Raw genomic sequence first — 26,585 nt, forward strand, 5'->3', positions numbered from 1 at the left:
GAGTGACCTGCATACCTTTCAATGTACCTGATATTGTCTATTTAAGCTATAGTATGGGGAAACACCTATTTAGGATAAGTATCTAAGAAAATAGGAAACACAGCAGTAGACACAACAGATTTTTATAGGAAAACTTAACCACATAAAAAAACAACTTTTAGAAATTCTACTATATCTATGAATGATGGCGATAACCCTACTTCCTAATAATTTTATTTACATTGAGATACACATTCGGAACTCAAAAGTTGGTAAATGACCATGTTCCATTTGATCCACTCTTCGAGGGGCACTTTAAAAGCACCCTGTATAATACATACCCTATAAGCACCCACAAAGACTTATTATAGGTAGGTACTATTTGTGGTACTAGGATTGTTAAACGACAGAAAGTATATTACCAAGATTGTAATCTCTACATCCGGTACTCTAAACATTTCACAATTTTAAATAAAACATAAAATAACAATTCCACAATAATGGTTCAAAAGCCATAAAATTTATATAGTTATATATCCATACATAGATGTATGTACGTAGGACGTAGCTTTAGTAATAATTATAAAATGTGGAATAATATTTATTTATATTTATTAGTTTTAACTATAGCTTATGCGAAATCGGGCGTAGTTGGAAGCGATGTTTCTGTTGGTAAGTTAGAAGGTTATAAAATGTTTAGACAACATTAACAACATTTGTACAAAGTATGTACCTACTGTCGTTTAACCACAACCAAGTAAAAAGCAACCCCTCGAATTCTGTTCCTTTATAAGAGCCCTCCAAATTAACCACATCATCTGTAAGAACTAACCAGTCACTAGTATTGTACATAAACCGACCCATCTGACCTTCTCAACCCATGTGATCCGGGCAATCCTCAATCTCTTCGATAGCCATCTTATATTTATATGGGTATGCTTGAACAGATTTCATATGTAAATTTATTTCTTTCCTCTCGACTTCCTTCATTGAGTGTGCACAAAAATAATAAATCAGAAAAATAATCGTAAAACTCCTCTTGATTATTCTTCCACCCAAGATCTTCGCCTCGGCACAGACGATGACATGCCACAACTGCTCAACGAGGATGGTCGTCGCCACCACCACCGCAAGCATCATCGGAAACCAGCGGGAGGGGCTCTGCGCATACGGAATGAACATCAGACCTTCATCACAGAGCCGAAGACTAACCTTAGAATAAGGGGGGGTAACGCTACGGATACCAAGAACTTTCCTTATATGGCTGCTGTCATTATAAATGGGAGGTTGTGGTGTGCGGGCACTATTGTCGATGTGAACTGGGTTGTGACTGCTGCTCATTGTTTGAATTAGTAAGTATTTGTCTGTTTGACATAGCGAATAATAGCTTATTTATGCCTTATTTAACTATATATAAATAGAAGCACCTAAAGTTAAACCTCTGATAAATCACAAGATCTGCCTTCTTAAGCTGCACTTTTGGTAGAGGTATGTACGAGGCTAAGACATGATTGCACTGATAAATTACAAGGTCCGTTTAATTAAGCTGAACTTTTGATAGATATGTAAGAGACTAAGTCATGACTGCAAGAAAATGCTACCTTCTGGATTCATAAATAAGATACAAACTGTAATTTCTGGTAGACTTATAGTAAAACATGGTCTATGTAACTTACTCCGAATTCCTCTCTTCGGATTGGTAAACGTAGTAGGACGTCCATCAACGAGATAGTTGAATCTGAAACAAGGTCGCACCTAAGCATTATTAAGTTCCGACCGTAACCTTTGGAAATCAATATGAAAGTCCTGTGTCATGGACATCCCACTTTTAAGGACCTTCTTGGTAACGATATGTACCTACTAACTTATAGTCTTCCTCCAGCGTTCTCCACGTATCTCCCCTCAAGACCCTGGGGCAGTACGTGAAGGTGCGCGTGGGCAGCGCTCGCCCCCACGAGGGTGGCACGCTAGTGGACGTCGTGGGGGCAGTGAGGCACCCCAAGTTTGAGGAGGAACCCGTCCCCCACGCCGATGTGGCACTGTTGAAACTTTCTGAGAATCTCGGTAAGGACACTTTAGAACATACTTTGAATAGTATACATGGATAATAGTCATATTATAAAGCTGAACATTGTATGTGTTTGAACGCGCTCTCAGGACGAAACATGATTTCAATGTCAGATAGACCCTTTATGGAGAAAGGCTTAAGCTTTTTATATATAATAATGATATAATAATGCCTCTTACCTACACTTAATTACCTTAAAATGATTGGTCAGCTTCAGATCAAAATAAATGAGCACAGAGATTTGATTCATGCAATATTTAATTTTTTCATCAAAAACACGTAGGTATCAAAATATTGCAAAGGAAGGGCGCATAAAATGCGGAACGATTGACGAATGATTTAAATATTTGTTCCTGATTATCTGTGGATATTTTTCGAACCACAGGCGAATCGTCTAAAGTACTAAACAGTCCTCTCTTCGTCTACGTTCTGTAATACGGATGACAGAACTATCCTAATTATCGTAACAAACCAAGATGTTTTTAAGTCTGGTTTAAACCACTACTCGCGGCAGTTTTCATAATAAGGTGGAGTATGTTTGTTGTAGAATTCCACAGACAAGTGAATCTTCTGAAGATCTACGAGGGCATCAAGGAACCGTTTGCGCAGAGCTTCATCGTCGTCACGGGCTGGGGAGCTACCAGGGTAATACTAAGCACAGTTTACACAAAGCCATCACTGGCTGCCAAGAAGACTGGCAGCCAGCGTTGACTTGGTATAGTTATCGGCACGAATCTTGAGCTCTGACCTACATCTGCGCAGAAGTAATTTATTAGGTCCCTTTTGTGGTATGAAGTGAGCTGGGGCGGGCTAAAGCGGTGATTGGCGTCATAGCCGTCACTCGGGATTGGTTCTTTGCTAATAAATCTCTTCTGTGCAGATGTAGGTCAGAGCTCAAGATTCGTGCCGATAACTATATTTGCCTAGTGTAAACAGTTTTTCAAGCTTAGCCAGTGCTGGCCGAAAACGCTGGTGACAAGAGCTCTCGTCTATTTTTCTAGTCATTGACCAACGATGGTTTGTCTGCAGGAATGTCACCATGGGCGTAGCCACAGTGGGGCAAGCTGGGGCACTTGCCCCACCCTGGGCCCTTGCTCTGACTTATAAGGTGTCTGATTAAACAATGTTTTTTTTACTAACTCTAACTAACAACATCGACAATCATATGTACTATCCGTAAGTAATTGCACAAAAAAAAAATGTCGACTTTGGAAAGAGCGCGATCAAAACAAAATGCACGCTCGAGTTCCCGAACGTGTGCGGTGCGCGCGTCATTTGAAAGCGAGCCGTATTCCCTAAAAGAATAGGTACTATGTGGCGTAGCGAGCCGAGCCGTCCTTCTAATCCAAAAAATAATGTATTGAAGGAGATGGAACTGGTAGAAGTGATCAAAATTTCGGAAATGCAATTTTATCCTAGTGTAAAAACCGCGCTCGCTATTTTGCTTGCCCAGCCATGTACGACCTGTACAATAGAACGATCGTTTAGCACAGTGGTTCTTAACCGGTCCGCGGACCACTAGTGGTCCCTGGAGGCATTCCAAGTAGTCCGCGGAGCTTAGTTGCGTGACGTTGCTATACGTTATCTAACTTTATTTTTATCGACTTATCTATGCAAGCGAGGGGGTTTTCGTATGGACGTATATCGGGTATATCGTACCTAGTCCAACATTCATGAAAATGTATATTTGGGCGACATTTTACGTAGATTTTGGTTTTGAGTCTTAAAAAATGATTAAAATTTCGCGCTCGCTTCGCTCGCGTATTCAAAAACTATATTTTTTTGTATTTGTCAAGAAATAAAAAGTTAAGTACGTTTGGGCTAAATTTTACGTAATATTTGATTTAGTCCGATAAAAATTGCGCGCTCGCTTCGCTCGCGTATTTAGCAACTATATGCCTTTATTTTTGCATTTGTCAACAAACAGAAAGTTGAGTACGTTTAGGCTAAATTTTACGTAATATTTGGTTTAGTCCGATAAAAATTGCGCGCTCGCGTATTCAGAAACTATATACCCTTATTTTTGCATTTGTCAACAAACAAAAAGTTGAGTACGTTTAGGCTAAATTTTACGTAATATTAGGTTTAAGTCCGATAAAAATTTCGTTTTCGTAATTTTTTTTTCTTTATTTGCATTTGCTTATCTGTACCAAAAATTCAGAAATGAGTAAAGAGAATGCAGTCACAAAAATCTCATTAAATTAAAATCTGTAACTTTTAGTTTTTTGCTAAATATTAAAGAAATGGCTCAAGATACAAAAAATCGGAGGGTCGCCTCCCCTGGGGGATAGGTTGACTGCTGCCCCACCCTGAGCCCAAAGCTGGCTACGCCCATGAATGTCACCAGGCTTCGAAAAGATTTTAGTAATTATACAATACGGCAGTCATATCATGCCACATTTATGAAATAATTTTTAAAGTGTCTTTTGTATCGTCCAGAAACAGTTTGTACGCAGTGTATGTTTGGAGCCCAGGTACGTATAGCCAATAGCCAAATTACCTATGCTGAAAAATGGGATTTTCGGCGTGATTAAAAAAATAATCATGACCTTAGAAAAAACTTATGACTCCTACTCAACATAAAAAACTTGGAACTCACTGTTCATCATCCCAGGGCACAGACACAGCATTCAGAGAGTACACACCAGACCTGATGACGGCGCGTCTGAAGGTGCGCTCCCACCACTACTGCGTGGACGCGTACCAGCTCGTCAACGGCTTCCAGTTCACGCCTGACTTCTTCTGCGCTTCTCTCAGGAACGGGACTAGGGATGCTTGCTTGGTAAGCTGGTGTTCAAAATATTATTCTATTATATTAATATATTAAATGTTAATAAAAGTTTGATACAACATACATAACATAACAGTTTGGAACATAACATTTGATATGAAGGAGAGGAAAGCAAAATAAATTATAGGAACCGCGTGAAATGGCTGTTGACTTAGCATGTTCAATTATGGAGGTAGAATTCCGTGGGTCGCGGCTTACGCAGCCGCGCGCGGCTTACGACAGTCGTCGGCCGCGCGCGACAATAGTCAACCTATGAAAATGTATGGCGCCGCTGCCGAGGCTCGCGACAGTCGCGCGCGGCCGACGAATTTCGTAAGCCGCGCGCGGCATTGTGTTGAAATTAGTAGATTTTGTTCGTCCGCTCCCTCTAGTCGAAGTGCTAATTGATATCCTTGAAGAAGAAGAGGATGACGTATTGCTGTGGCTGTACTATGAAAATAGATTACCAATCGACCCTATTTTTAAAAAGTAGAAATGATGAAGGATACTACCCAATACTGATTCAAAAGCATTTGTATTGTAATGAAAACAAAAGGAACTTTTGCCGACTAAATAAAAAACAATTCAATTCTGGTTTTACTAAAATTATATAGATGTTACTAAGCGCTAGACCATGTTGAGATGCATATGGCCGCGCGCGGCTTACGAAATTCGTCGGCCGCGCGCGACTGTCGCGGACCTCGGCAACGGTGCCATACATTTTCATAGGTTGACTATTGTCGCGCGCGGCCGACGACTGTCGTAAGCCGCGCGCGGCTGTCGTAGCCGCTATCCACGGAATTCTACCTTAAACAATAAGGCATACTCTCAGCAACGTCTGATGGAATAATAATTATCCACTGGGTTAGTTACATTAGGCACATAGCAGGTTCACAACTTTATATGCTGTAGTTTTCTAAGATTTGGAAACTGATCACCGCTCTAAAATTCTTTCATCTAAAACCAACGTTAAAATCAACTACTTACAAAAACAAAACACAATCGGCCTATCTAAAAGGTAACAGCAATACACATACGAAAGCCCACCTAACAAGAAACAATATATCTAAACATATTTCTCACACAACACGTTGCTATCAGTTCGACGCAGGCGCACCGGCTGTACAACAGAACCGGCTAATGGGCATCATGAGCTTCGGTCCTGAGCGATGCGGCCATGAGTATCAGCCTGCGGTCTTCGTCAAGGCTTTCTACTTCAGGTAAACTGAATCTACGAATATTTGGAGTCATTTTTTCAGGTTCTGGGATCAGTTTATCAAATGCTGTATTGGTTGCAAAAGTTATATATATGTCAGGTACTCAGAGAGTGTTCAGTTTGGTCATTAAGAATTAGCATCGTTATATTATAGTTATCATTAGCATAAATTAGGTACTTACCTAATTAGTAAAAATGTTAAAGCCATTAGCTTTCGAATTCTAAACACTGTGTATTTTGATATCTCTTAGTACTATTATCAAAAATATTACAAAGTACTATTTTTTAATGTGATATCATGATGATTAACGCTCAATTTTTCTCCGTGTGAGAGGAGGCCTGTGCCCAGCAGTGGGACGATAAAAAGGCTGTAATTACCGTGATGTTCGTAACTGATACTGAAATAACGAACAATATGTAAGTGGGTAGACGACCATATAAAGGTCGCCGGAAGACGCTGGATGCAGGTCGCCTCCAACGAGTATTTTGGAGATCTAAGGGGGAGGCCTATGTTCAGCAGTGGACGTCCTATGGCTGAGATGATGATGATATAAGTTTTTGTTAATGACACAGAGACTTCGTGAAAGCAACGATAGCATCGTACAAGACGACAGCTGAGCTGGTGGACGCCATCCAGGAGATCCACCCTGAGATAGTACCGCAGATGCCTCACGAGGGTCTGCACGTGGACTTGCCGCAGAAGATGCTGGATGACATGCACGCGATGGACACCGTCACCAAGCCGGACTCCAGGCACGACTGAGAGATGGTGTCTTAATAAAGAGTTGTTTCTGGAAGTTTCTTTATTTCAATTTCGTTTTCTGAATTTCACATATAAGTTTGCCCATTTAATGTATTTAATAAAAGATACATTCAAAGCCAAAAAAAAATATTAAAATTAGCACTTTTTCATGTCTTTTCGGCACTCCCAAAAACGCACCTCTATCTATTCTGGCTGGAAAGAAGAGACGGCGATGAACTTCCCAAATAAAAACTTGAACTGGTATTTAATTCGAATCGATTTTCTTCTGTTATCAAGAATTTTATACATAATCAGCTGTCTGTCCGTTTTTTTGATTTTGGTTACTAGAACCAGTAGACCAGAACAAACATTTGTGTGCGTCACAGTAACGTAAGGTACATACGAGATTTACATATTTGATGCACTACCAACACCACTAACTCATGATGACGCCTAACTTCTCCTGTCAATATTAACTTCATCTTTTATCACATAAACAATATAGAAGATAGTCACGTAACTCTAATCAAAGTTAGTAATATAGTAGTAGCATCCGTTTGCAGAGGAGATAAGATCTGATATCTAGACGCCACCGTGCCGTTCTCGTACAGGCAGCATCCAAAGTCCATTGGCAGTATCAAAATTGCAAAATACAAATAAAAATATGTGTACTATAAAGCAAAATAACTTAGACATCAAAGTATGCTTCAGCGAACACAGATTTTGCATACTGTATATTTTGAGACTTCAGTCAGGTACTTTGTAATTTAAATGGACTTTTGTCAGCTGCAAGCATCCAGACAGGGCCCCCCCCCCTGTCTGGATGCAACACCGTCGCTTAGAAGATACCACAGGATAGTCACCAAAGACCGGGTATTATATATACCCATTAAGTCAGGGTAAGAAAAAAAGTGACTTTTGTTGGTGATCGTACTTTCCTTCATCGGCCCAGGTATGTAAGTGCTTCCAGTATATTGTACCGGTTAGGTTACAGTTCCAGAACTTCCTGAGTTAAACATTGAACGACTGCATAACGGACTTCATAAGACTTGTTGTTGGTACTTGGTAGTTGTTATAATTTCTGGCTTCTATGTGTCTTGTAAAAAGTTCAAAGATTTACTAACGAGAGTTGAGAACCGCGTGCTTTTTAAGGCTCTAACTTTTTGTGAACTGTAAACAGTAAGCTGCAAAAAATGCCGGTGAATGCCACATCTACGTCATGGTACAAAGTCTAATAAATTTTTGTGCTCTGGTACTTGTACCATTGCAGATGTTTATTTATTCAACATGTATGTAATTATAACTCCATCTTCGAAAATTCTTTCCCTAGGTTATTCTAATGATTGGGCAATCAAAAACCCCCGTACCGGGATTTTCTAATACTTGCCAAATCAATCGACCAAAATTACAAAGAAGCTGTGAAAAGGATTTCAGGTTTTTCCGCTTGAGGTTACCTGAATAAGTAAATATTTAAAACATTTCACAAAGAAACCCATAGAAATTATTACCGGGCACGGTTCCGTACTAGGGACTTTCAAGAAAATCTGCATCCAAAATTAATTCAATCTGACTCCCAGGAGCCCTCACGATAAGAAACTCCCATCTAACAATATGTAGATCTATACCTTTATACATGCCTACTATCTATTGTCTTGATCAATCGTAGTCAAGCAGGCGCCAATTCCTGGAACAATCGAATTAATTCCAATAACTGCCAATACAAACAGGAAAACTAGCCATTGATATCAATGAAGACATCTAATATGGCACCAACATATCATGTACGGAATCATTCATGTCTTCTGTGAAATCAAAGGGAAACCCACTGATCGAATGCATTACTACCAATATTAGGTCCTCCCCTAAACAAACACAAATAACCTTTATGTTCAACCTTTCAAGGTCTATAATCGCTTAAATCATTACCTAAGAACGGTCAACGAAATCGGTCAGCCGGTACGACGCCAAAACTTCAGAGCGCATGATAAAATGTATGGCACGTGATTTTCAATTCTATTCCTGGGTATTAGGGATCATTTAAGGAAAACTGATGGGTATGACATAACGTTGTGTCCGCATAACTGTTAGCGTACACATGCTCATGATTATAGGTTATAAAAAGTAGTCGCTTGACAGACGTCAATTGAAACGCAAGCGCACCAAGAATAATCGCGAAATTTTGACATTTTCAATGAAAACGTGAACCGCGAAATACGAAAAGTGATAACAGAACATCGAATTCTGTCATGAATCTATTTTTAGTGATAGTGTCTAAAAAATAACCTACAAGCGACTTTGTTTTTTTTTCGTAATACCTGACACGGCGCCCGGAATATATTCAGCCATGGACCGGCGGAAAAACGAAAGTAGTTCGAAAAAGCAGATATTGACTGCTTTAGTTGGTGAGTTTATTTCAAGGGTATATTAATTAAAATATGTATTACTATTATTGTATTGTTTGAAGAATGTCTGGTTGTAATGGGTGTCACGTTCAACTGACGTATTCTACCGATGCCATAGGCTGCAATTGCTTACCTACAATGTCAAAAGTAAACCGACCAATGACAGAGCAATGCAGTCAGAATATTTTAATTATAATTAGGATTGCACTTTAGATGCACTGTGCAACATAACACCGTTGTAAATGGAATGTAAACAATTATTTATTTAGAAACTTTGAATCAGCTGAGCTTAACGTATAAACAAGTAGATTATTTATTTACTTACAACTAACACATTTATTTAGAAAGGTACTATATAGGTAATATCAAGTTATACAGATAGTCTAGGACAGGAAAATTACAATATTAAAATAATTACAGAAATACCTAATGATCAAAACTAAAATCGTAAATCATGAAAGCCTAACGTTAATATAACATAACGTTCTACCAGGAAATAATTAACTATGTAGGTAGATGCTTCCATTTTAAAAACATTTTTACCATGCTAGAAAGGTACATTTCTACCTAGCCCTTTGCAAAATCACCATGTAGCCGTTACATACTTTACAATTTACGTCCAATCACTGTGTAAGCAATAACCTTTCAAAATTTAACACCTTCCTATTAGGCTTTCTATTCTATACTGAAAACAATATAGATATTGCAATTTGAACATATCTGACAATATTTGCGTAAAAAGAAGGCCGAAACAATGGTTTAAAAGATCTCTTAACTACTTTCATGTATAACCATGCTATCATCTTAAATAACTATGAATTGAAATTGCAACAGTAGTTAATTTAAACCGGTATCGAACTGGGAGCCATCCTCAAAAATACATAAACCAAAAACATTAAAAATAGGTAAGTATAAAATAAAGAAAAAGGTATCTGTTGGTAAAAAAAAGCATCTCCAACAAGCTTTTCTTTTTTTGTAATATCTTACGACCTTGCTGAAGGATTGAAGAACCGAAGTAAATAAATATTCATTGAAATTAAATGAAAAGTTAAACAACACAGCAATTACCAGAATAAATAAACAATTTATTGTAAAAGGCATACATGTCACTATTAATTATCAACTATATAAGATATTTTATTTCATGAAAACTGAAATAAATGCAAGTCACGCCACTGAATCATAAGCAAACGCAATATTTTCAGTAGTTGCAGCATAGTTCCGCGTAATTTATCATGAAAACAATAATAATTGCACAGCTATGTTACACCATTTTAACAACTTTAATGGAAGAATTAATTAAAACTAAAATAATACCTACTACAATAGTACCGACCCCGTGATTAAAGCTCAATCCTTCTCCGTGTGAGAGGAGTCCTATGCCTAGCAGTGGGACGATAAAAACGCTGATGACCATGATAGTACCAATGTTTTTCGAGATAATAATATGTTGGAAGGAAAAGCACAAATCTTTTTAACCCAAGATTCAAAAAAAGGATTATGTGTGTGTCTACCGCACCTTGTCTCTTAAACGGCTGACCTATTTGGATGCGGATTGTAAGCTGTTTTGTCAACAAGGACAGCTTAGCATTGATAAATACGTTAAAAGCAGATACCTAAGTAGAAATGTATCCCTAACATTTTTAACTCAGCCTCTTTAAAATTCTTCCAGCAACCATCCCAACGTTCACATACGGCATCCAGATCGGCTGGCTATCTCCCATGGGCCCACTGCTCAAGTCTGCATCAACGCCTGCTCAAGCGCCGCTCACTGATAGCGACATCTCGTGGATGGCCGCCACACTACCGCTCGCCGCCATTACTGGGATCCCGTTCTTTAGTTACGCGTCTGATCATATTGGGAGGAAGATCTGTGTGATATTGGTGTCATTGTTGTCTTGTGTAAGTATTTATTTTATGTCAAAACTGTAGACAATTTATGCAAGAAAAGATTTGAAAGTCCAGTGCTTTCACACTAGTGGATTTTCCGTTTGGCTTTTCCGAACGGATCTCACGCGCGTCACAGTAAACATTTGACAACCACTGGTTAAAAAGCTGAAACGGGAAAACATGAGACAGGTTTTTCTCGCTCGGAATGTGTCGCGCGTAAAATAAACGCGGAAAATCCGCTGGCGTGAATGAAAGCAATGTTACTGCTGTTTCATCCGCACCCCATCGAAAGTACTTTAGGCACCTGGATAAAAGTAGCCTCTAGTTTCTCTATCGATAAATAAAAATCTGCTAAAACATGTAATTGGTTTCTAGTTACTTGTAGCTTAAGTAGTTTTTGTAAAACTGTTTGTTTTCCGAATAAAATAAAATAAAAAATCTCAAACAACGAAAAAAAAACAAATCGGAAAAGTGACTACTGCTTTTAAGCAAACCAACAAACTCTTCAACTTTATAATATGTATAAGTGTAGATAAATGAAAATACCTATACACATACGACGTGGACGATAAAACGTAATCTGCTGCATCGAATATTGTCTAAGTAAATACAAAGAACTAAGCCTTACGTAGATCTTCTAAGCATACTTACATACATAAGTACTACGTAGATAAATATTTGTTTTACATAATAAATGTTCGACAAACTTGTTTTCGCAGAAGATAGTCGGAAGGCCATGTACTTGAATATTGTAGGTGTTTCTAATAATGAGTATCGTTTAAGAAATTGGCTAATTAGAAGGTAATTTATGATGCATCGATGCTTGAGTGCTATACCCTACAAATAGTACCTATAATACAATTTGTATGAGACTAGATTGTATTTTGTCTTAACATGAGCTATGCTTGCAGAAGCGTTTTGAAATCCTAAAACTTTAAAGACCTATGGGTATTATAGGGCATTGGGCGGTGATGCTTCAAATGGTGCCATATTTTAACGAGAAGGCAAATCAATAAGTAATTGACGTTTTAGTAACCTAACAAAAAGTATCTAAGTAATTTAATACAGTAGTTATAATCTAAATAAATCTGTTCTCCCATTACAGATATCATGGACAATAAAACTAACAGCGATCATGCCATCAGCGCTCATCGCAGCGAGAGCAATAGCCGGCCTCGCGGCAGGGGGGTGCTTCGTAGTCGTGCCAGTCTACGTCAAGGAAATCTCCGAAGACACACTACGAGGGGCCTTGGGGTCCCTGAACATGACTGTGTGTAAACTAGGGGTCATATTCGTGTATGCCGTCGGAATGGCCGTCTCGTATCAAGTGAATCAAGCTGTGTATTTGGCGGTGGCGTGCGCACATGTGGTCGTGTTTTGTTTTATGCCGGAGTCGCCGAATTATTTGTTGAAGATTGGGCAGGAGAAGGTAAATACTGGGTTTATGTTTTATTTTAGAGGTCTTTCAAATTCATAAATTAACGAATATCTAAAGATTTATTGGTATTCTTTCAGCGTATTTACAGTATATACATGGCTAGTACGCAAGCGTGTGAAACTAGTCGCGAATAGATTGGAATTCACTTTTTATACAAAGTCTTCCGATGTATACAGCAGCAGTACGCAAATACTCGCATATATTTTGTAGTGGCCAAAGTAACTTGCTTTGTTCCATACTATACAGTGCTAGTCCGCATGCAAACTAATCGTGTACACAATGGAATAGGCGCGAAAAACTTTACGATTCCAATCTATTCGCGAGCAGTTGCATGCTGCCATTTTGATTAAAACACGACCTAGCATTTAATGTTAATTTAAATATTAATAATGCTCGTAAATTCAATTTCTTTTTGTATATTTTTTAAACAAGTTGATTTTTTATGGGAAATATAAGTGCAGCCACAAAATTATTTATTGAACACATGATTAAGCTTCTAATTTTACAACATTATTTATACATTGTCATCTAATTTACTAACTTTGCCATTTATAACCTTCAATTAAAAAACATTGTATTAAAAATTGAAGTTAGTGACGAAAACGAATCGCTGCGAAACCGACTCCACGTAGTCTTGTCTGCCCTACCCCTAGAGTGCAATTCAAAACCGCGTAGGCGCGGAGGGGCGAGGCGGCCTGCGAGCTGAGCCGCAGGTAGTTTTAACGCTCGCCGCCGCGGCTGAGTCTGGCCGGCAGAGCCGGCCAGCAAGCCGAAGCTGCGGTGGTGAGCGTGAAAACCATCTGCGACGATAAGCTCGCATGGGACCGCCGGAGCCCCGCAGCACCGGAGCCGTGACAGCAGCTATGCTTGTTGCATGTTGCTTGCTTACATTTTAAACGTACTGAGTTAAAAAAAACCGGCCAAGTGCGAGTCGGACTCGTGCACGAAGGGTTCCGTAAATTACAGTTAAATCAACCTATCTCAAAAACTATAAGAGATACTTTGATCAAACCAAAAATCCTTGAAAGAGTTAATTAGCATGCATCACCTCTATTTTTTTTAGAATTTTATACCCCGTAGTTATAAAAATAGAGGGGGGGGGACATACTTTTTACGACTTTGAGAGCTGATATCTCAAAAACCGTTCACTTTAAGAAAAATGTTTTTTAGAAAACTTTATATCATTTTAAAAGACCTTTCCATTGATACCCCACACGGGTATGTACATCGAAAAAAAAAATTTCATCCCTCAGTTACATGTATGGGGGGCCCCACCCCCAATTCTTTTTTTTACTATTTAGTGTCATATTTTTGTAGCGGTTCATACAACACATATTCCCATCAAATTTCATCACTGTAGTACTTATAGTTTCCGAGTAAATCGGCTGTGACAGACGGACAGACGGACAGACGGACAGACGGACAGACGGACAGTCGGACAGACGGACAGACGGACATGACGAAACTATAAGGGTTCCGTTTTTGCCATTTTGGCTACGGAACCCTAAAAAATTGGAAGCTAATTAAATATATTTTATGGTGTCATTTAATAGTATTTTAGAAGTTTACTGTTAGAATGCATGCTACAAATTTAGAAAATATGCTAAAAAAAATACAGCCGAATTGAGAACCTCCTCCTTTTTTTGAAGTCGGTTGAAAATAACCATCATGCTGAGTTGTATTTAGAGTGGTTTACTTAGAAGATACTAGTGGCTAAGATAGTATTATTTAGATGCTCGTTAATTGTGGCTGACTTAGTAATTTAGAAGGCAACATACATTTTTGGGGGCGAATAATGATATCAAAAAGAAGCCTGTTTAATTAGCACCCTAATAAACAAACCGAGATTTAAAAGTCTTTTTTATTTAATGCTTTACCTAATATAAATTTTGTATAGTTAAATTTGACCGTGTATAAATTGGAATGATGCATGTGCACGTCTAAGCTACGAATTATACTCGAGCAGTACGCAAAATTCGTGTATACTTTGAAATCACAAATTAAAAAACAGCATTACAAAATATCAGCGAGCAGTTTCCTATGGATGCGTTTTGGCTATGTACACTCTGTAAATACGCATTCTTTCATGAGAAAATTTAGACAACACCAGTCACTAGAGGTTTATAACAATAACAAAACATAACAATAGCCATATAGAGGTAGATTAGATAACAAAAGCGTATTTTACACAAGATGTACTCATAAAATATTTAATTCGAAAACACGCATCCTCTTTTCCAAACCTCAAATACTCCGACGTTGTTCCAGAAAGCTGCCAAAACAATATCCTGGCTGCGGAGCCTGAACAAGAACCACAAGGTGGTGGTGGAAGAGATCCTCAAGCTGAAGGAGGAACAGCGCCAGTTCGAGGAGACCTCCCGGGTGTCACTGCTCAGTGTGGGTAAAGTACGAACACAAGCAAAGGCCAAAACAGTATTACTTTGGCTGAAGATAATAATGTGCCATTAGACAATAATAAGATACAGGTTGAATAAAATATGACATAAATTGTCGTAGATAGAGCTAAGTGAAAAAGAAAAATTAAGAAAGCTGACCCCACCATTATGTGACATACAGCAGGTATAGCAGGAAAGCAAGAAACAAAATAAGAAGATAACAAAAGCGAAGATATTAGGAGTTGTTTGAGTTCCTCTTTCTGGTAACAAACATAAGGGCGTAAACACACTTTCAAAACATGACGCCACACCAAGTCCAATACTGAACACATGAGGGTACTAACCTCTACCATACATTTAGTAGGTTCACAGTCATATAGACTAATCGCTATGTGATCATATGCGACACTACGGGTTTACATACAGTTGAGGTAGATCGACGTGGCGTCGCGTTTTAATAGTATGTTTCCACCCTTACGTTTATCATCAGGAAGAGAAACCAAACAACTCCTCACATCAGTCTCATATCTTCTTATTGTCTAATACCACATAATTATCTCCAGTTAAAGGCCTATTGTTTTCCTAACTACGTTATAAAACTTAGTACTCAAGACTCTTGCAATAAAATGAACAAACATACTGGCTAATGGCTTAATTGTTCTTCGCACATTTGATTAGACTGGTAATATAATCTCGTCGTTAAGATTAACTCTTGCCAATCTGTGTTGAGGTATCTGACCATACAACATGGCAGAAAATTCTAAAGATTAGGTGTAGAAATAGAACAATAGTATATTATTTCCATGAAGTACAGAAGCCGACCACTACATATGTATGTAGCTCGAAAAAGGTTCGGGGCATGATGATGAAGTACAGAAGCCATCACGTCAAGATTGTTCAATCTGTAAAATATTCCCAACCAACATTGAATCTTATACTTTGGAGAAAAAGTTTAAAATCTTTAAAGACATTTGTCAGATTGTATTAGGTTGTTGTGCTAGGGATTTTTACTTATTAAATCGACGCATACATAAGGACCATTTTTACAAGTCGTTACGGGTAGTCAGAAGCCAGAAAGTCTGACACCAGTCTAACCAAGGGGTATCGGGTTGCCCGGGTTACTGGGTTGAGGAGGTCAGATAGGCAGTCGCTTCTTGTAAAGCACTGGTACTCAGCTGAATCCGGTTAGACTGGAAGCCGACCCCAACGTGATTGGGAAAAGGCTCGGAGGATGATGATGACATAAGGACCATTTTTCTCCCTAAATTAATAGCAACTTAAATAACTCCTTACTTACTCCACAGTCCGCGACCGCACGACATTCTCGGCGCTACGCATGACGCTGGTCCTCATGGCGATGCAAACGCTCTCCGGGTGCTTCGCCCTCATGAACTATGCAGCTGATGTGTTCCACCGCGCCGGCACTCAGTGGAGCCCTAACACGCTCGCGCTGGCGGTGGGCTCACTGCAGTTGGCGGGGTCTTTCTTTACAACTGTCTCTATTGAGAAGTTTGGGAGGAAGGTAAGATACATTTTTCGTTGCGGTACAATTTTTGTAACTTATAGTTAGTTACCTACCTGTTTGAACATAAGTGTTATCTATACTAATATTATAAAGCTGAAGAGTTTGTTTGTTTGTTTGTTTGTTGGAACGCGCTAATCTCAGGAACTACCTACTGGTCCGATTTGGAAAATTCTTTCAGTGTTAGATAGCCCATTTACCGAGGAAGGCTATAGGCGACTTTTTATCCGGGTTCGTGCAGAGGTTTCCACGGGATGCGCTTGAAACCGCTGGCAGAAGCTAGTTACATATATGTATTATAAACACACATAACGAAATTCCGGTATGTCTATAATGTCTAGACGATATGGTGGTAATTGTACCTATAACAATGACCACGCCTTTTTAAATTAACGTAGGTACTCTTAAAAAGTAAATAAATTAGTTAAGAATACATGATATCAAAGTTGGGTTCAATAAAGATCAAGTCAATAAAAACGTGATTACTAAAAAGAACTTTAATACAGGGAAACAATTAACTAGCTAGTTTATTTATAAAATCTGTCCAAGGACAAAAGCCGTTTTCATCTGTGTTACACCACTTTAATCGTATTAATACAATTTCTGGAGGATATTCCAAAGACAATTTAGTCCCAAGCCTTAGCTGTGACCAGCTTGGATATACATGTTCTACTTTCAAATAATCTTTTGTACCATCCGTCCATCTTTGAAACACGAAACTCCCGCCAATCGGGTACTTTTCAAACTGATTTGGTAAAACTACTTCTTCAAACCCTAAGTTATTTGCAATAGAGTTCATATTATAATCATGACCGATCATCAGCACCAGCTTAGCTATTTTGTCAACGTTCTTAAACGTATCACTCAAATACTTCATGAGAGGCCCTCCGATATCTTTCGCCACCGTTGTATATCGTATGTAGTGGTCCTGTCGCGTAATTTCAGTCAATAACTGCCATTTTTCTGGTGTCGTAACTTGTCCCCACGCAATGTTTTGTAAAGGTAGACCATCATAGTAACTCATTGTGAAAGAATCTAATACAGAGTTGGTAATAAACAGTGGTCCTTCGACCCACATTTCCTTACCAACTGAGTAACTTATTGTGTTATTAGCTGTGCTCAAGTCGCATATCCCGTCATTCTTGCAAATGTCCGAACTTTCAATCTCCAAAATCTTATTCATTTCCCTAAAAGCTGGTATCAGTTTATGGATGCGTTCCTGTAGTTTCCTACTCACTTCTTGAACCACTTTTTCTCTATACTCCTCAGTGGTGTTACGTATAATAGGTGTGAACATAGGATCGGAGCCTGATATGTTTCTATGGTGAACAGGCACGTTGCAGCCTTTGAACATGGAGTCGAGAAAGGCCCGCGCGGTCGCCTTGGTCCTGTTGATTGAGTTCGTGAACGCATACACTGTGTCCTCACCTGGACAGCCTTCAGGAAGAAACTGTTCCTGGTCAAACCACTGTCGGAAATATTCTCCGATGTACCCTTCTAAATGGGCTCCTTTAGGGGTCAAATCTCCCCTCTGACCTCTCCACACTGGCCAGGTTTTAGCCGTAAATCGCGGAAGGAATTCACCCAAAGGATACCGCACATTATGCCGACCGAATATCAAAACTTGTTTCAATTTCAACTTCGTCACATCTAAACCTTCACATAAAATGAACAATAAAACTAAAAATTGTAACTTCGGCACCATTTTTATCAACTTTTGTTTATAGTTCGAGCACTTGGTTCGTAATATTTTTATTCTTAATTTCAGTAGTAGGTAGTTCACATGTCTGGAGGTTAAACAAGACTAGTTTATCTTTAATATGAATTTGGCACGGTAGGCAAACTTGTTGTTCAATAGCGTGACTTTAGATCTTAGATATTATGTATTATAATTATTGGGAAGCCAGTTGGACCGGATCGTTAGAGTAAGACGATACTGATTGGTGACTAATGAAACTGGTTACCGCCTAAAATACGATTAACTATTGTTCAATGATTTTCCGCCAATTCACACGCAATACAAAGTTTTAATTCCATCCACGCGATGCATTATCTTCTTTGAGTTAATTAGGTACGTTTCACAGTGAAAAATGGAAACTGAAGAATACACACAGTAAAAGACTAGACATCTATACTAATATTATAAAGCTGAAGAGTTTGTTTGTTTGAACGCGCTAATCTCAGGAACTACTGGTCCGATTTGAAAATTTATTTCTGTTTTAGATAGCCGATTTATCGAGGAAGGCTATAGGCTACTTTTTATCCCGGTACGGGAAGTAGTTCCCACGGGATGCGGGTGAAACCGCTGGCAGAAGCTAGTTCTACATAATTAGGTAGTTTGAGTAGACACTTGTTCAAATCTTGATAGGAGTTGATAGGAGATTTTATGTAAAATATCAGTTTAAAAATAAAATGCGACTAAAAAATCAATGTAAATATAGTAATAACAGTTAATCATTTAGAGCATTACTTAATACTTTGATATGTACCTATTAGCGTAAAAAAATTACCTTTAGTTAAGAGCCTATTCAAATGAAGAATGGAGTATTCCTACTACCGTTTCATTGTCTTATTAGTTACGTCAATATAATTATAAATATTAATAACTATTGATTAGGTATATTGATTTGAAATTGAACTAATCACAAAGCAATTTTTCTAATATAATCATCGGCACGAATCTTGAGCGCTGACCTTCACCTGCGCAGAAGTAATTTATTTGGTCCCTTTTGAGGTATGAAGTGAGGCGCGGGGGCGCTGTAAAGCGGTGATTGGCCTGCAGCGCATCGCGTCATAGCCGTCACTCGGGATTGGTTCTTTGCGATTCGACGGTAAAAAAATGCCTGGAATGTCCTAAAATACCATTATTTGCTTTCAGATACCCCTAGCCTGCAGTTCCCTAGTGGTATCAATATGTATGACAACCTTAGCCACTTGTTTCTTACTGGGTAGCGGCGTGGCTAGCTGGCTGCCGGTCGTGGCAGTGTGCGTCTGCATACTGGCCTATGGGGCTGGACTGGCCCCGGTACCTATGGTTATAATGGCCGAGGTTTTTACGTTTCAAGTAAGTTTGAGACTTTTAACGAATTTTTCGAAGATTAATAAAATACTGACTTACAGCCAGTAAGTTTCTTCATCAAAAGTAAAACCCAAAGTAATGTTATAAAGTAAAAGTAACGGTCAAATTCGTTTTTTCAAGGCTAAAGTAACAGCAAAACTAATAGATAAAATCGTGAAAAAACTAATTTGACCGTTAGGTACTTTTACTTTATGACATTACTTTGGCTTTTACTTTTGATGAAGAAACTGGCTGTTAATGATCTTTAATGAAATGATTTAAGAAAATCAATAAAACATTTATAGTAGGTACCTATTTAAAGAACAATTCGATAAATAAATAGGTGTGCATCTATTATAATTGGACATACTAAAACAGTACCTAACGCAACATTGCATGATAATAATGTAGCATATAATTGTACCTATAACATTGAGCTGTAAGGAAGTTCTGTTTGGTGAATTATATTTCATGTCAGTCCAATAACCTGCTTTTTTACTGACAGAGCCTTCCGCAAATTATCCGAAATTATTTATTTCTGAAGATGTAAATCACTAGCTGTTTCCCACGGTTTCACTTACTTCAAACGGGACTTCACAGAAAAAATATAGCTTATGTTGTTAAGGGATAGTCTAGCTTCCCAACAAAAAGTGAAATATTTTTTCAAATCGGTCCAGTAGTCAGTAGTTTCGGAGTCTTTAAAGTACAAACAAAATTAATTTTATTTTTAACCGACTTCCCAAAAAGGAGGAGGTTATCAATTCGGCCGGTGTTTTTTTTTTTTTTTTCTATGTTTGTACATCGATTACTCCGAGGTTTATAGACCGATTTACGTGATTCTTTTTTTGTTCGACTCTGAATAGCTGCCAGTTGGTCCCATAGTCATCAGGTCAGGATCTGATGATGGAAACCCTGAGAAATCGAGGGCAACCTTCGAAAGTTGTAGGCATACATAGGGTAAAAACTTGACACTCAGGTGTACGCCTAAGGGTCAATTCCCACTGAAAGAGCAGCGGCCGGCAGCGGCCGTAATTGCAAGGGATTGAGCGCGAGCGCGGCGGGCCGCGCGGCGCCGCACCGCGCCGCGCTCTTACATTTTCCGTGCTCTTACGGCCGCTGCCGGCCGCTGCTCTTTCAGTGGGAATTGACCCTAAAAGCACTATTCAACAGTGAAGATTTGGAGCTGATCTGATGATGGAAACCAGAGAGGGTCGAGGGAACTCGACAACTGAATATGTAAACTACCTCGTGTTTGGGCTTAAATTATTTGTATCGACAAGACCTTTGCAACAGTGCCGGTTTGGAGCTGACCTGATGATAGAGACCAGAGAAAGTCGAGGGAACTCGACAACTGAATATGTAAACTACCTCGTATTTGGGCTTAAATAATTTGTATTGACAAGACCTTTGCAACAGTGAAGGTTTGGAGCTGACCTGATGATGGAGACCAGAGAAAGTCGAGGGAACTCGACCACTGAATATGTAAAATACCTCGTATTTGGACTTATATTCTTTGTATTTATGAGAACTTCCCACTTGTATGGATAGTGACAACGATTCGTATCACTGAAAAGCTTTAAATAAATAAAAACTTTTTTACAAAAAAATTAAACCGGCAAAATAAACTTAGTAACATCCATTAGACACCGACTTCTAGGCCGATGCACCTAAAAATAGTTGTTTTTTTTGCTTTTTAGTGTTTTGGGAAGTCGGTTTAATTTTTTTGTAAAAAAGTTTTTATTGTTATACATAGTATAATTGAGCATAGAAATATAGATGACCAATTTCAGCAAAATATTCAAAAAAACACTCGCCTAATTCCAGGTGCGCGCACGCATGGCAGGAGCATCAATGGCGTTTTCATTCTTCTGCAGCTCAATGACAGTTCTCTTCTACACGCCCATAGCCAACCAGTTCGGGGCTTACGTCGTGTTCTATACTTTCGCGGCTGTCACTCTATTTGGGGTGGTCTACACTGTATTATGGGTACCAGAAACTAAAGGAAAAAGCTTGGAAGAGATACAGAAGTATTGGAAAAAGACTGAACCTGTTTTTGTATGATTACCTTCCCTTGAATTTTTCTTGTAGACTTTGTTGAAAGGTGTAAATACATTCCTTATTTGAAAGTCCTTGGTTGGCCCAAGCGTGTTGTAGGTATTATGAAAATTTTTATGATTTTGTAAAAAAAAAATGATGGTGTGTGTGAAGGTTGAGAAAATATCATAGTAGGCCAGTCATTATTTCCTTGTACCTCACTCCTTGTATCTCATAATTCTTTTTCGTTATTTTTTTAAATATGAATATGTTAGTCCATTTTTAATATGTATGGGTATTAAATAATTCTAAAAGTATTAAAGAATTAGGTAAACTACACTTACCAGTATTTTGGAGTACAAAAGAACTTTAATTGGATAAGAATAGAAAGATAAAGTACCTAAGTACTTGCTAATTATTAAATTAACCTTTTGAACGCCAATGTCGGCTATAGCCGACATGAGCAAGCGTGCCCTGTGCGCCAACGACGGCTATACTCGACAAAAAACAGGTCGCAGAAAAATACAAAATAAACCTATTAAATCATTACTTTTATGTATTTTTTAGTAGATATTTAATTAAGATTTTCGGGCTTGGCGTACAGGGCATAGGAATACCGATATGGCGTGGCGGTGAAAAGGTTAAAATAATGCAATCTCATTAAACTGGTTATTATAATGTAAATTATGAAGTTACTATAATATGAATTTATTTATTTGTAAAAATGTAGTTCTTACAGATAAGATTGAATATATCGATTCCTAGTATTTTTTATACACATATAATATCAGTTTTGTAAATATAGAATTGTATGGTGTTTGGGATGAGAGGATGAACTTTGTATATTGTAATGTTATGGGTTAACTAAGACTAATAAAATGAAAAACTTGCGTATAATAAATGTATGTCTATTTATTGTTATCAGTGAATACGAACTAAACCTCTTAGCATAAAGGTTGTGACAGGTAAACCAAATGGAACTTTTCAAATGGAAAACCACCAAGAAATGTGTTTATTATTTATTTTTGATACATAACTACAGAGAATCACTGCGACAGTGGAGCGAGCGCTGTGTCGCTAATATTTTCCGTTTTTGGTACACCTTAAATTAAATTTTATGAATAAAAAAGTTATGAATTAATGCCGGTCTTGCACGAATGTTCTGGACATCGGAGCGGGGTGAGCGAACCCTATAGTAACTAATCAAATAAATGGTACATGTCTTTACTTAGAATAAATAAACTATTCAATATGTCCTTATCATCAGATCATACAGGGTAAATGTATTTCAAAAATCTGTGACCTTATTGACCTCAAGTTATCAAGCAGACGGAGCGCGTGTGTAGCTACAGGGTTCAATCTCCGATAAAAACCTACAATTGATATTTAGAATAATATCACGAAAAATTAAATTATTTTAGTTGACGAATACCTAAATTAATAGGCCGGTATCTGAGATACGTCACACGTAAATAAAAATACAAAAGGCATATAATTGTTCAATATTTGATTGAGTTTTGTGTCAACGTAATTTAAAACATAATCTAGAATTTTGTTGATAAAAAAACGTGTTATAAACAGTCGTATCTCAGAGACAGGACAAAATCGACAACACACATAATTATAACCTTAAAATTAGCCGCTACGATGACCACAGACTAACCGAATATGTCCAACTGTCATTACAAGATACTGCAGTCAACATTCGTCCTCTTTCGAGGTCCAAACTATACATTAATCATAATAATGAAAAAATAAGAGACGCTCATCGACCAGCCGAAATGAAAATTATAACTAAAAACAACGAAAAAACAAACATCAAGATATTAAACTTATCGATTAAAATCTATAATACAGACTCATTATCTCTATTCTTAGATCGTTTTAGTTTTTCAATCCTGGATAAGTCCGATCAGTTTTAAACACCACAGCTTACCGGCTGTATTTTCGATGATACGATTTTAGGAGCATATTATAAGACCTATTAACATTATTTTTAACTTAATCAATTACCAAATGTATCAAGTGTAAATAGGTCTTTTAATAGCTATTTATTCTTAGTTTCGGTTTTTATTATCAGTCACATAATAAAGAATTGACTGCCTATTATTGTTCCTTTCATTTTGCCAATACTACCCAAACATTTATGTATATTGGGAAAGAAAAGAGAAAAGCAAATTAGGAACTCTGAAAGGACTTTAAATAAATATCATAGCGATAAATAGAATTTATTATTGATGAAAAATATTAGTTTTTTTATGCATGACGTGATAAATATTATGCGAAGGCCATTAGAAAATTTTATTGAGCAATTTATTAAGAAAATTATATGCATAAACACTTAGGTATATTGCAAATGAGCTGTCAGATTTTATTTATGTGTTCAATAATTACATATTTCATTGTTAGTGAACGTCATGTTTTTTTATTGCACTAATTATGCCTCGATTCATTATTTGTGCATGTATAATAATTTGAAGGGCACTAACTTTGTAAATATTTATAGTGTTGATTTACCTGGATTTTACAATTCTGAAAACAGCTTTTGTAGAATTAGAATGCTGTTATGCGAATCGATCTAGCTTTTCAGTTATTTGCAGATCATATTTGTCGTTGGTTTTATATTGCCATTTGAAAAATGTCTACCTGAGGACTTGATTCTTAACCAAGAGGCAATGATTTGTAAAATATATGTTTTATGTTTGAAAATCGTTCATAATAATGAATATTTACATTTCCATGATAACTTGTTTTATGCAAATGGTCGTGGCATGAGATATTGAAAAAATTAAAGATGATGTAAAACTGGAAAATATTTTAAACATAGAATAAATTTGCAATTAGTTGAACACCAAGATTTATTGGTATGGACTACTATTTCTTTTCCGAATCTACGACTTATTTTACAGGAAAAAAATAATTACTGAAGACTTGAAAAACAACGAAGCTAGTTTTTATGAAAGGAACAGACACCCACAATTAAATTAATCCCACGCCAAGGCCACAATATTATACCCGATTTAATGGCACTTTCCTTCAACGATATTCACACCACTTAGCCACTACAAAACAAACCTTATTCCTAAAGAAATAAAGTTTATTTCACAATGGTGAAATGGCTAATATATTCCTACAATAACGCCAAGTGAAGTATTAATATTGAATGAGTAACGAACGATAAGTTTCCATTCACTCGTTCAATGGTTAGGTGTAAATACGAGTAGCCAGTCTTCATAAGGTTAGCTTATAACATACATGACTCGAGTTTTGTCCTAGTTTTTTGTCTGAACACTCAGATATTATGACGATATCAATCTCTTTTCATCTCTCTCCGGTGGTGTCGGATTGTCATCCCGTCGGTCTATGAGAGTGCACCTGTGTCTGCGCAAATGCTTGTGCACTATAATGTATCCTGCGCAGCTGACTGATCTCCGTAGAGAGAACGCCGTCATTATTATTACGACTTAGTCTTATCAACATTTTCCACCTTCATAATCTCTTTCTCTCTGTCTGTGTAATTCTGTACGTGAAAAGGCCTTTCCACATACAAATTATTGTATGAGAGAAAAGCCAGCAGAAAGCAAAAACTGTGTATAATATCTGAGTGTAAAGAACTAAGGTAGCAGTTGAATGTTGAATACCTATAAATTGTGTTAATAAATAATGAACTTGATTTACAAAAATGTTAGTTTAGTTTATGCCTCATAAAAAATTCTTAATTGGCAACACTTCTAGAAAATGGCAAGGTTTGTATGGGAAAAAATACCGACGTTAGAAATATATCTAAGCTGTCAATCTAGTATGAACCCTATCAATCTCAGAATAGACTTCCAAATACAAAAATCCATTAGAATCTTATTTTTGTTTGACATTTCAAATGTCAAGGAAGTCAGGCCTGAAAGTATTAGATTATAATGCTTAATGAGTATGAATTTAGGTATAGCAACGCAACTACTACCTCGTTGAGAATTGTCGATATAATAAAACGTCCATTTAACACTTTAAATGAGATTTGTATATTGATGAGTTGTCTACAAAGATTCAAGTGCCAACATTGACGATAGATAACCGTGACAGTACAAATGTTATTATCAACTATGTATTGAACTTTATACAAATGTAATTCATTAATTCAAGGGAGCTACATGGTTTAATTAATTTATTATATTTATATTAGGCTTATAGACCTCATAGTTCTATTCACCATAAAAATACAAACAGCAATTCAATATACATTTTGCTGCAGACATCGTAAGACACACATTTTACTTAAAACAAACAATATAACCAAAAAGACTAACCTAACATCAGCTTAATCAACTGTCAAATTCAACTGACAGCTGAATACAAACGTCAAAATCGATTGACAGTTTCATTTTTTCTTATTCATACAAATGTGAGTTTACTTTTTAAATTTCGTACATCTTATAGCTGGTTCTGACCAGCCAGCATGACGTCAAGAAGCTTATTGAAATGACTGGAGACCTACGTAAAGACCACATTTGTGGACATTCAGCCAAGATTTTTGGAACGAAATCTTTCTTTTTTTGGTCTGTAGTCGTTTCTAGAAGTTTCTTTCGTCGTAGGTATGGTTATCTATCGCTATGCTAGTACTTACTCGCTGGAAGTTCCAGCGGACGGCGGGTCTCAGTCGGTGACCGCGCGTTTCGCTTGAGGCTCTTCTAGCTCCGTTTCAGGGGGGTTCTCTAGGCCTGGTAGCTGGATCTGTGTGTCTGACGCTTCTGAAGGCTGGAGGAGAAAATCAGGTTTAGTTTGTGGAAATAAGCTGGGAGTACTGTATTGTGGTATGAGGTTGACAACTAAGAAGCCTTAAGAAATTAAAAAAATATGAAAATTATTTATCAATAAATTGATATTCGCGTCCACACTCGTAACAATAACAAGTGGTGTTACAAGAACCTATCTATTAACTTTCAAAAGCATTGCGTTTAGTGCACTTTTAATGGAAGTTTTTATTCAATTTGTACTAAAACTGCGGGACTCGGTACACGATATAAGCTATTTTACAAAAACTACACGTGACTCGCAAATACTGCGTTCACGAAAAAT

General features: G+C 37.5%; 3 protein-coding genes across 7 annotated transcripts in view; 2 read left to right on the plus strand and 1 right to left on the minus strand.

Annotated features, from left to right (window-relative positions):
- Window positions 1-524: 524 nt before the first annotated feature.
- LOC110377627 (trypsin 3A1) lies at window positions 525-6,824 on the plus strand. Its single transcript, XM_021336572.3, has 7 exons — window positions 525-651; window positions 1,040-1,331; window positions 1,862-2,043; window positions 2,595-2,692; window positions 4,662-4,829; window positions 5,919-6,037; window positions 6,607-6,824. Exons 1-7 carry the CDS (start codon window positions 531-533, stop codon window positions 6,794-6,796), a joined length of 1,170 nt encoding a protein of 389 aa, XP_021192247.3. The 5' UTR covers window positions 525-530; the 3' UTR covers window positions 6,797-6,824.
- A 2,041-nt stretch (window positions 6,825-8,865) lies between these two features.
- Window positions 8,866-22,994, plus strand: LOC110377626 (facilitated trehalose transporter Tret1). The gene is made up of 7 exons (XM_021336571.3): window positions 8,866-9,177; window positions 10,850-11,079; window positions 12,173-12,496; window positions 14,774-14,906; window positions 16,206-16,423; window positions 19,302-19,487; window positions 21,306-22,994. Exons 1-7 carry the CDS (start codon window positions 9,120-9,122, stop codon window positions 21,540-21,542), a joined length of 1,386 nt encoding a protein of 461 aa, XP_021192246.3. The 5' UTR covers window positions 8,866-9,119; the 3' UTR covers window positions 21,543-22,994.
- Window positions 22,408-26,585, minus strand: part of Pds5 (precocious dissociation of sisters 5) — a 41,052-nt gene continuing 36,874 nt past the window's right edge. For all 5 annotated transcript variants that reach the window (XM_049845936.2, XM_049845935.2, XM_049845933.2 and 2 more), the window contains one exon: window positions 22,408-26,264. In XM_049845936.2, coding sequence (XP_049701893.1) covers window positions 26,163-26,264 — 102 coding nt within the window. In that variant the 3' untranslated portion in view covers window positions 22,408-26,162. The remainder of the gene's footprint in view (window positions 26,265-26,585) is intronic.

This window comes from Helicoverpa armigera, chromosome 25 (assembly GCF_030705265.1).
Source record: "Helicoverpa armigera isolate CAAS_96S chromosome 25, ASM3070526v1, whole genome shotgun sequence".
Taxonomy (NCBI): Eukaryota; Metazoa; Arthropoda; class Insecta; order Lepidoptera; family Noctuidae; genus Helicoverpa; species Helicoverpa armigera.

Coding starts and splice junctions, on each gene's coding strand:
- LOC110377627 (XM_021336572.3), top strand. CDS start 531: ATGTACGTAGGACGTAGCTTTAGTAATAATTATAAAATGTGGAATAAT. Junction 2,044..2,594: donor GAAACTTTCTGAGAATCTCG/GTAAGGACACTT, acceptor TGTTTGTTGTAG/AATTCCACAGACAAGTGAAT. Junction 4,830..5,918: donor GGACTAGGGATGCTTGCTTG/GTAAGCTGGTGT, acceptor CGTTGCTATCAG/TTCGACGCAGGCGCACCGGC.
- LOC110377626 (XM_021336571.3), top strand. CDS start 9,120: ATGGACCGGCGGAAAAACGAAAGTAGTTCGAAAAAGCAGATATTGACT. Junction 12,497..14,773: donor TGAAGATTGGGCAGGAGAAG/GTAAATACTGGG, acceptor ACGTTGTTCCAG/AAAGCTGCCAAAACAATATC. Junction 14,907..16,205: donor GGTGTCACTGCTCAGTGTGG/GTAAAGTACGAA, acceptor CTTACTCCACAG/TCCGCGACCGCACGACATTC.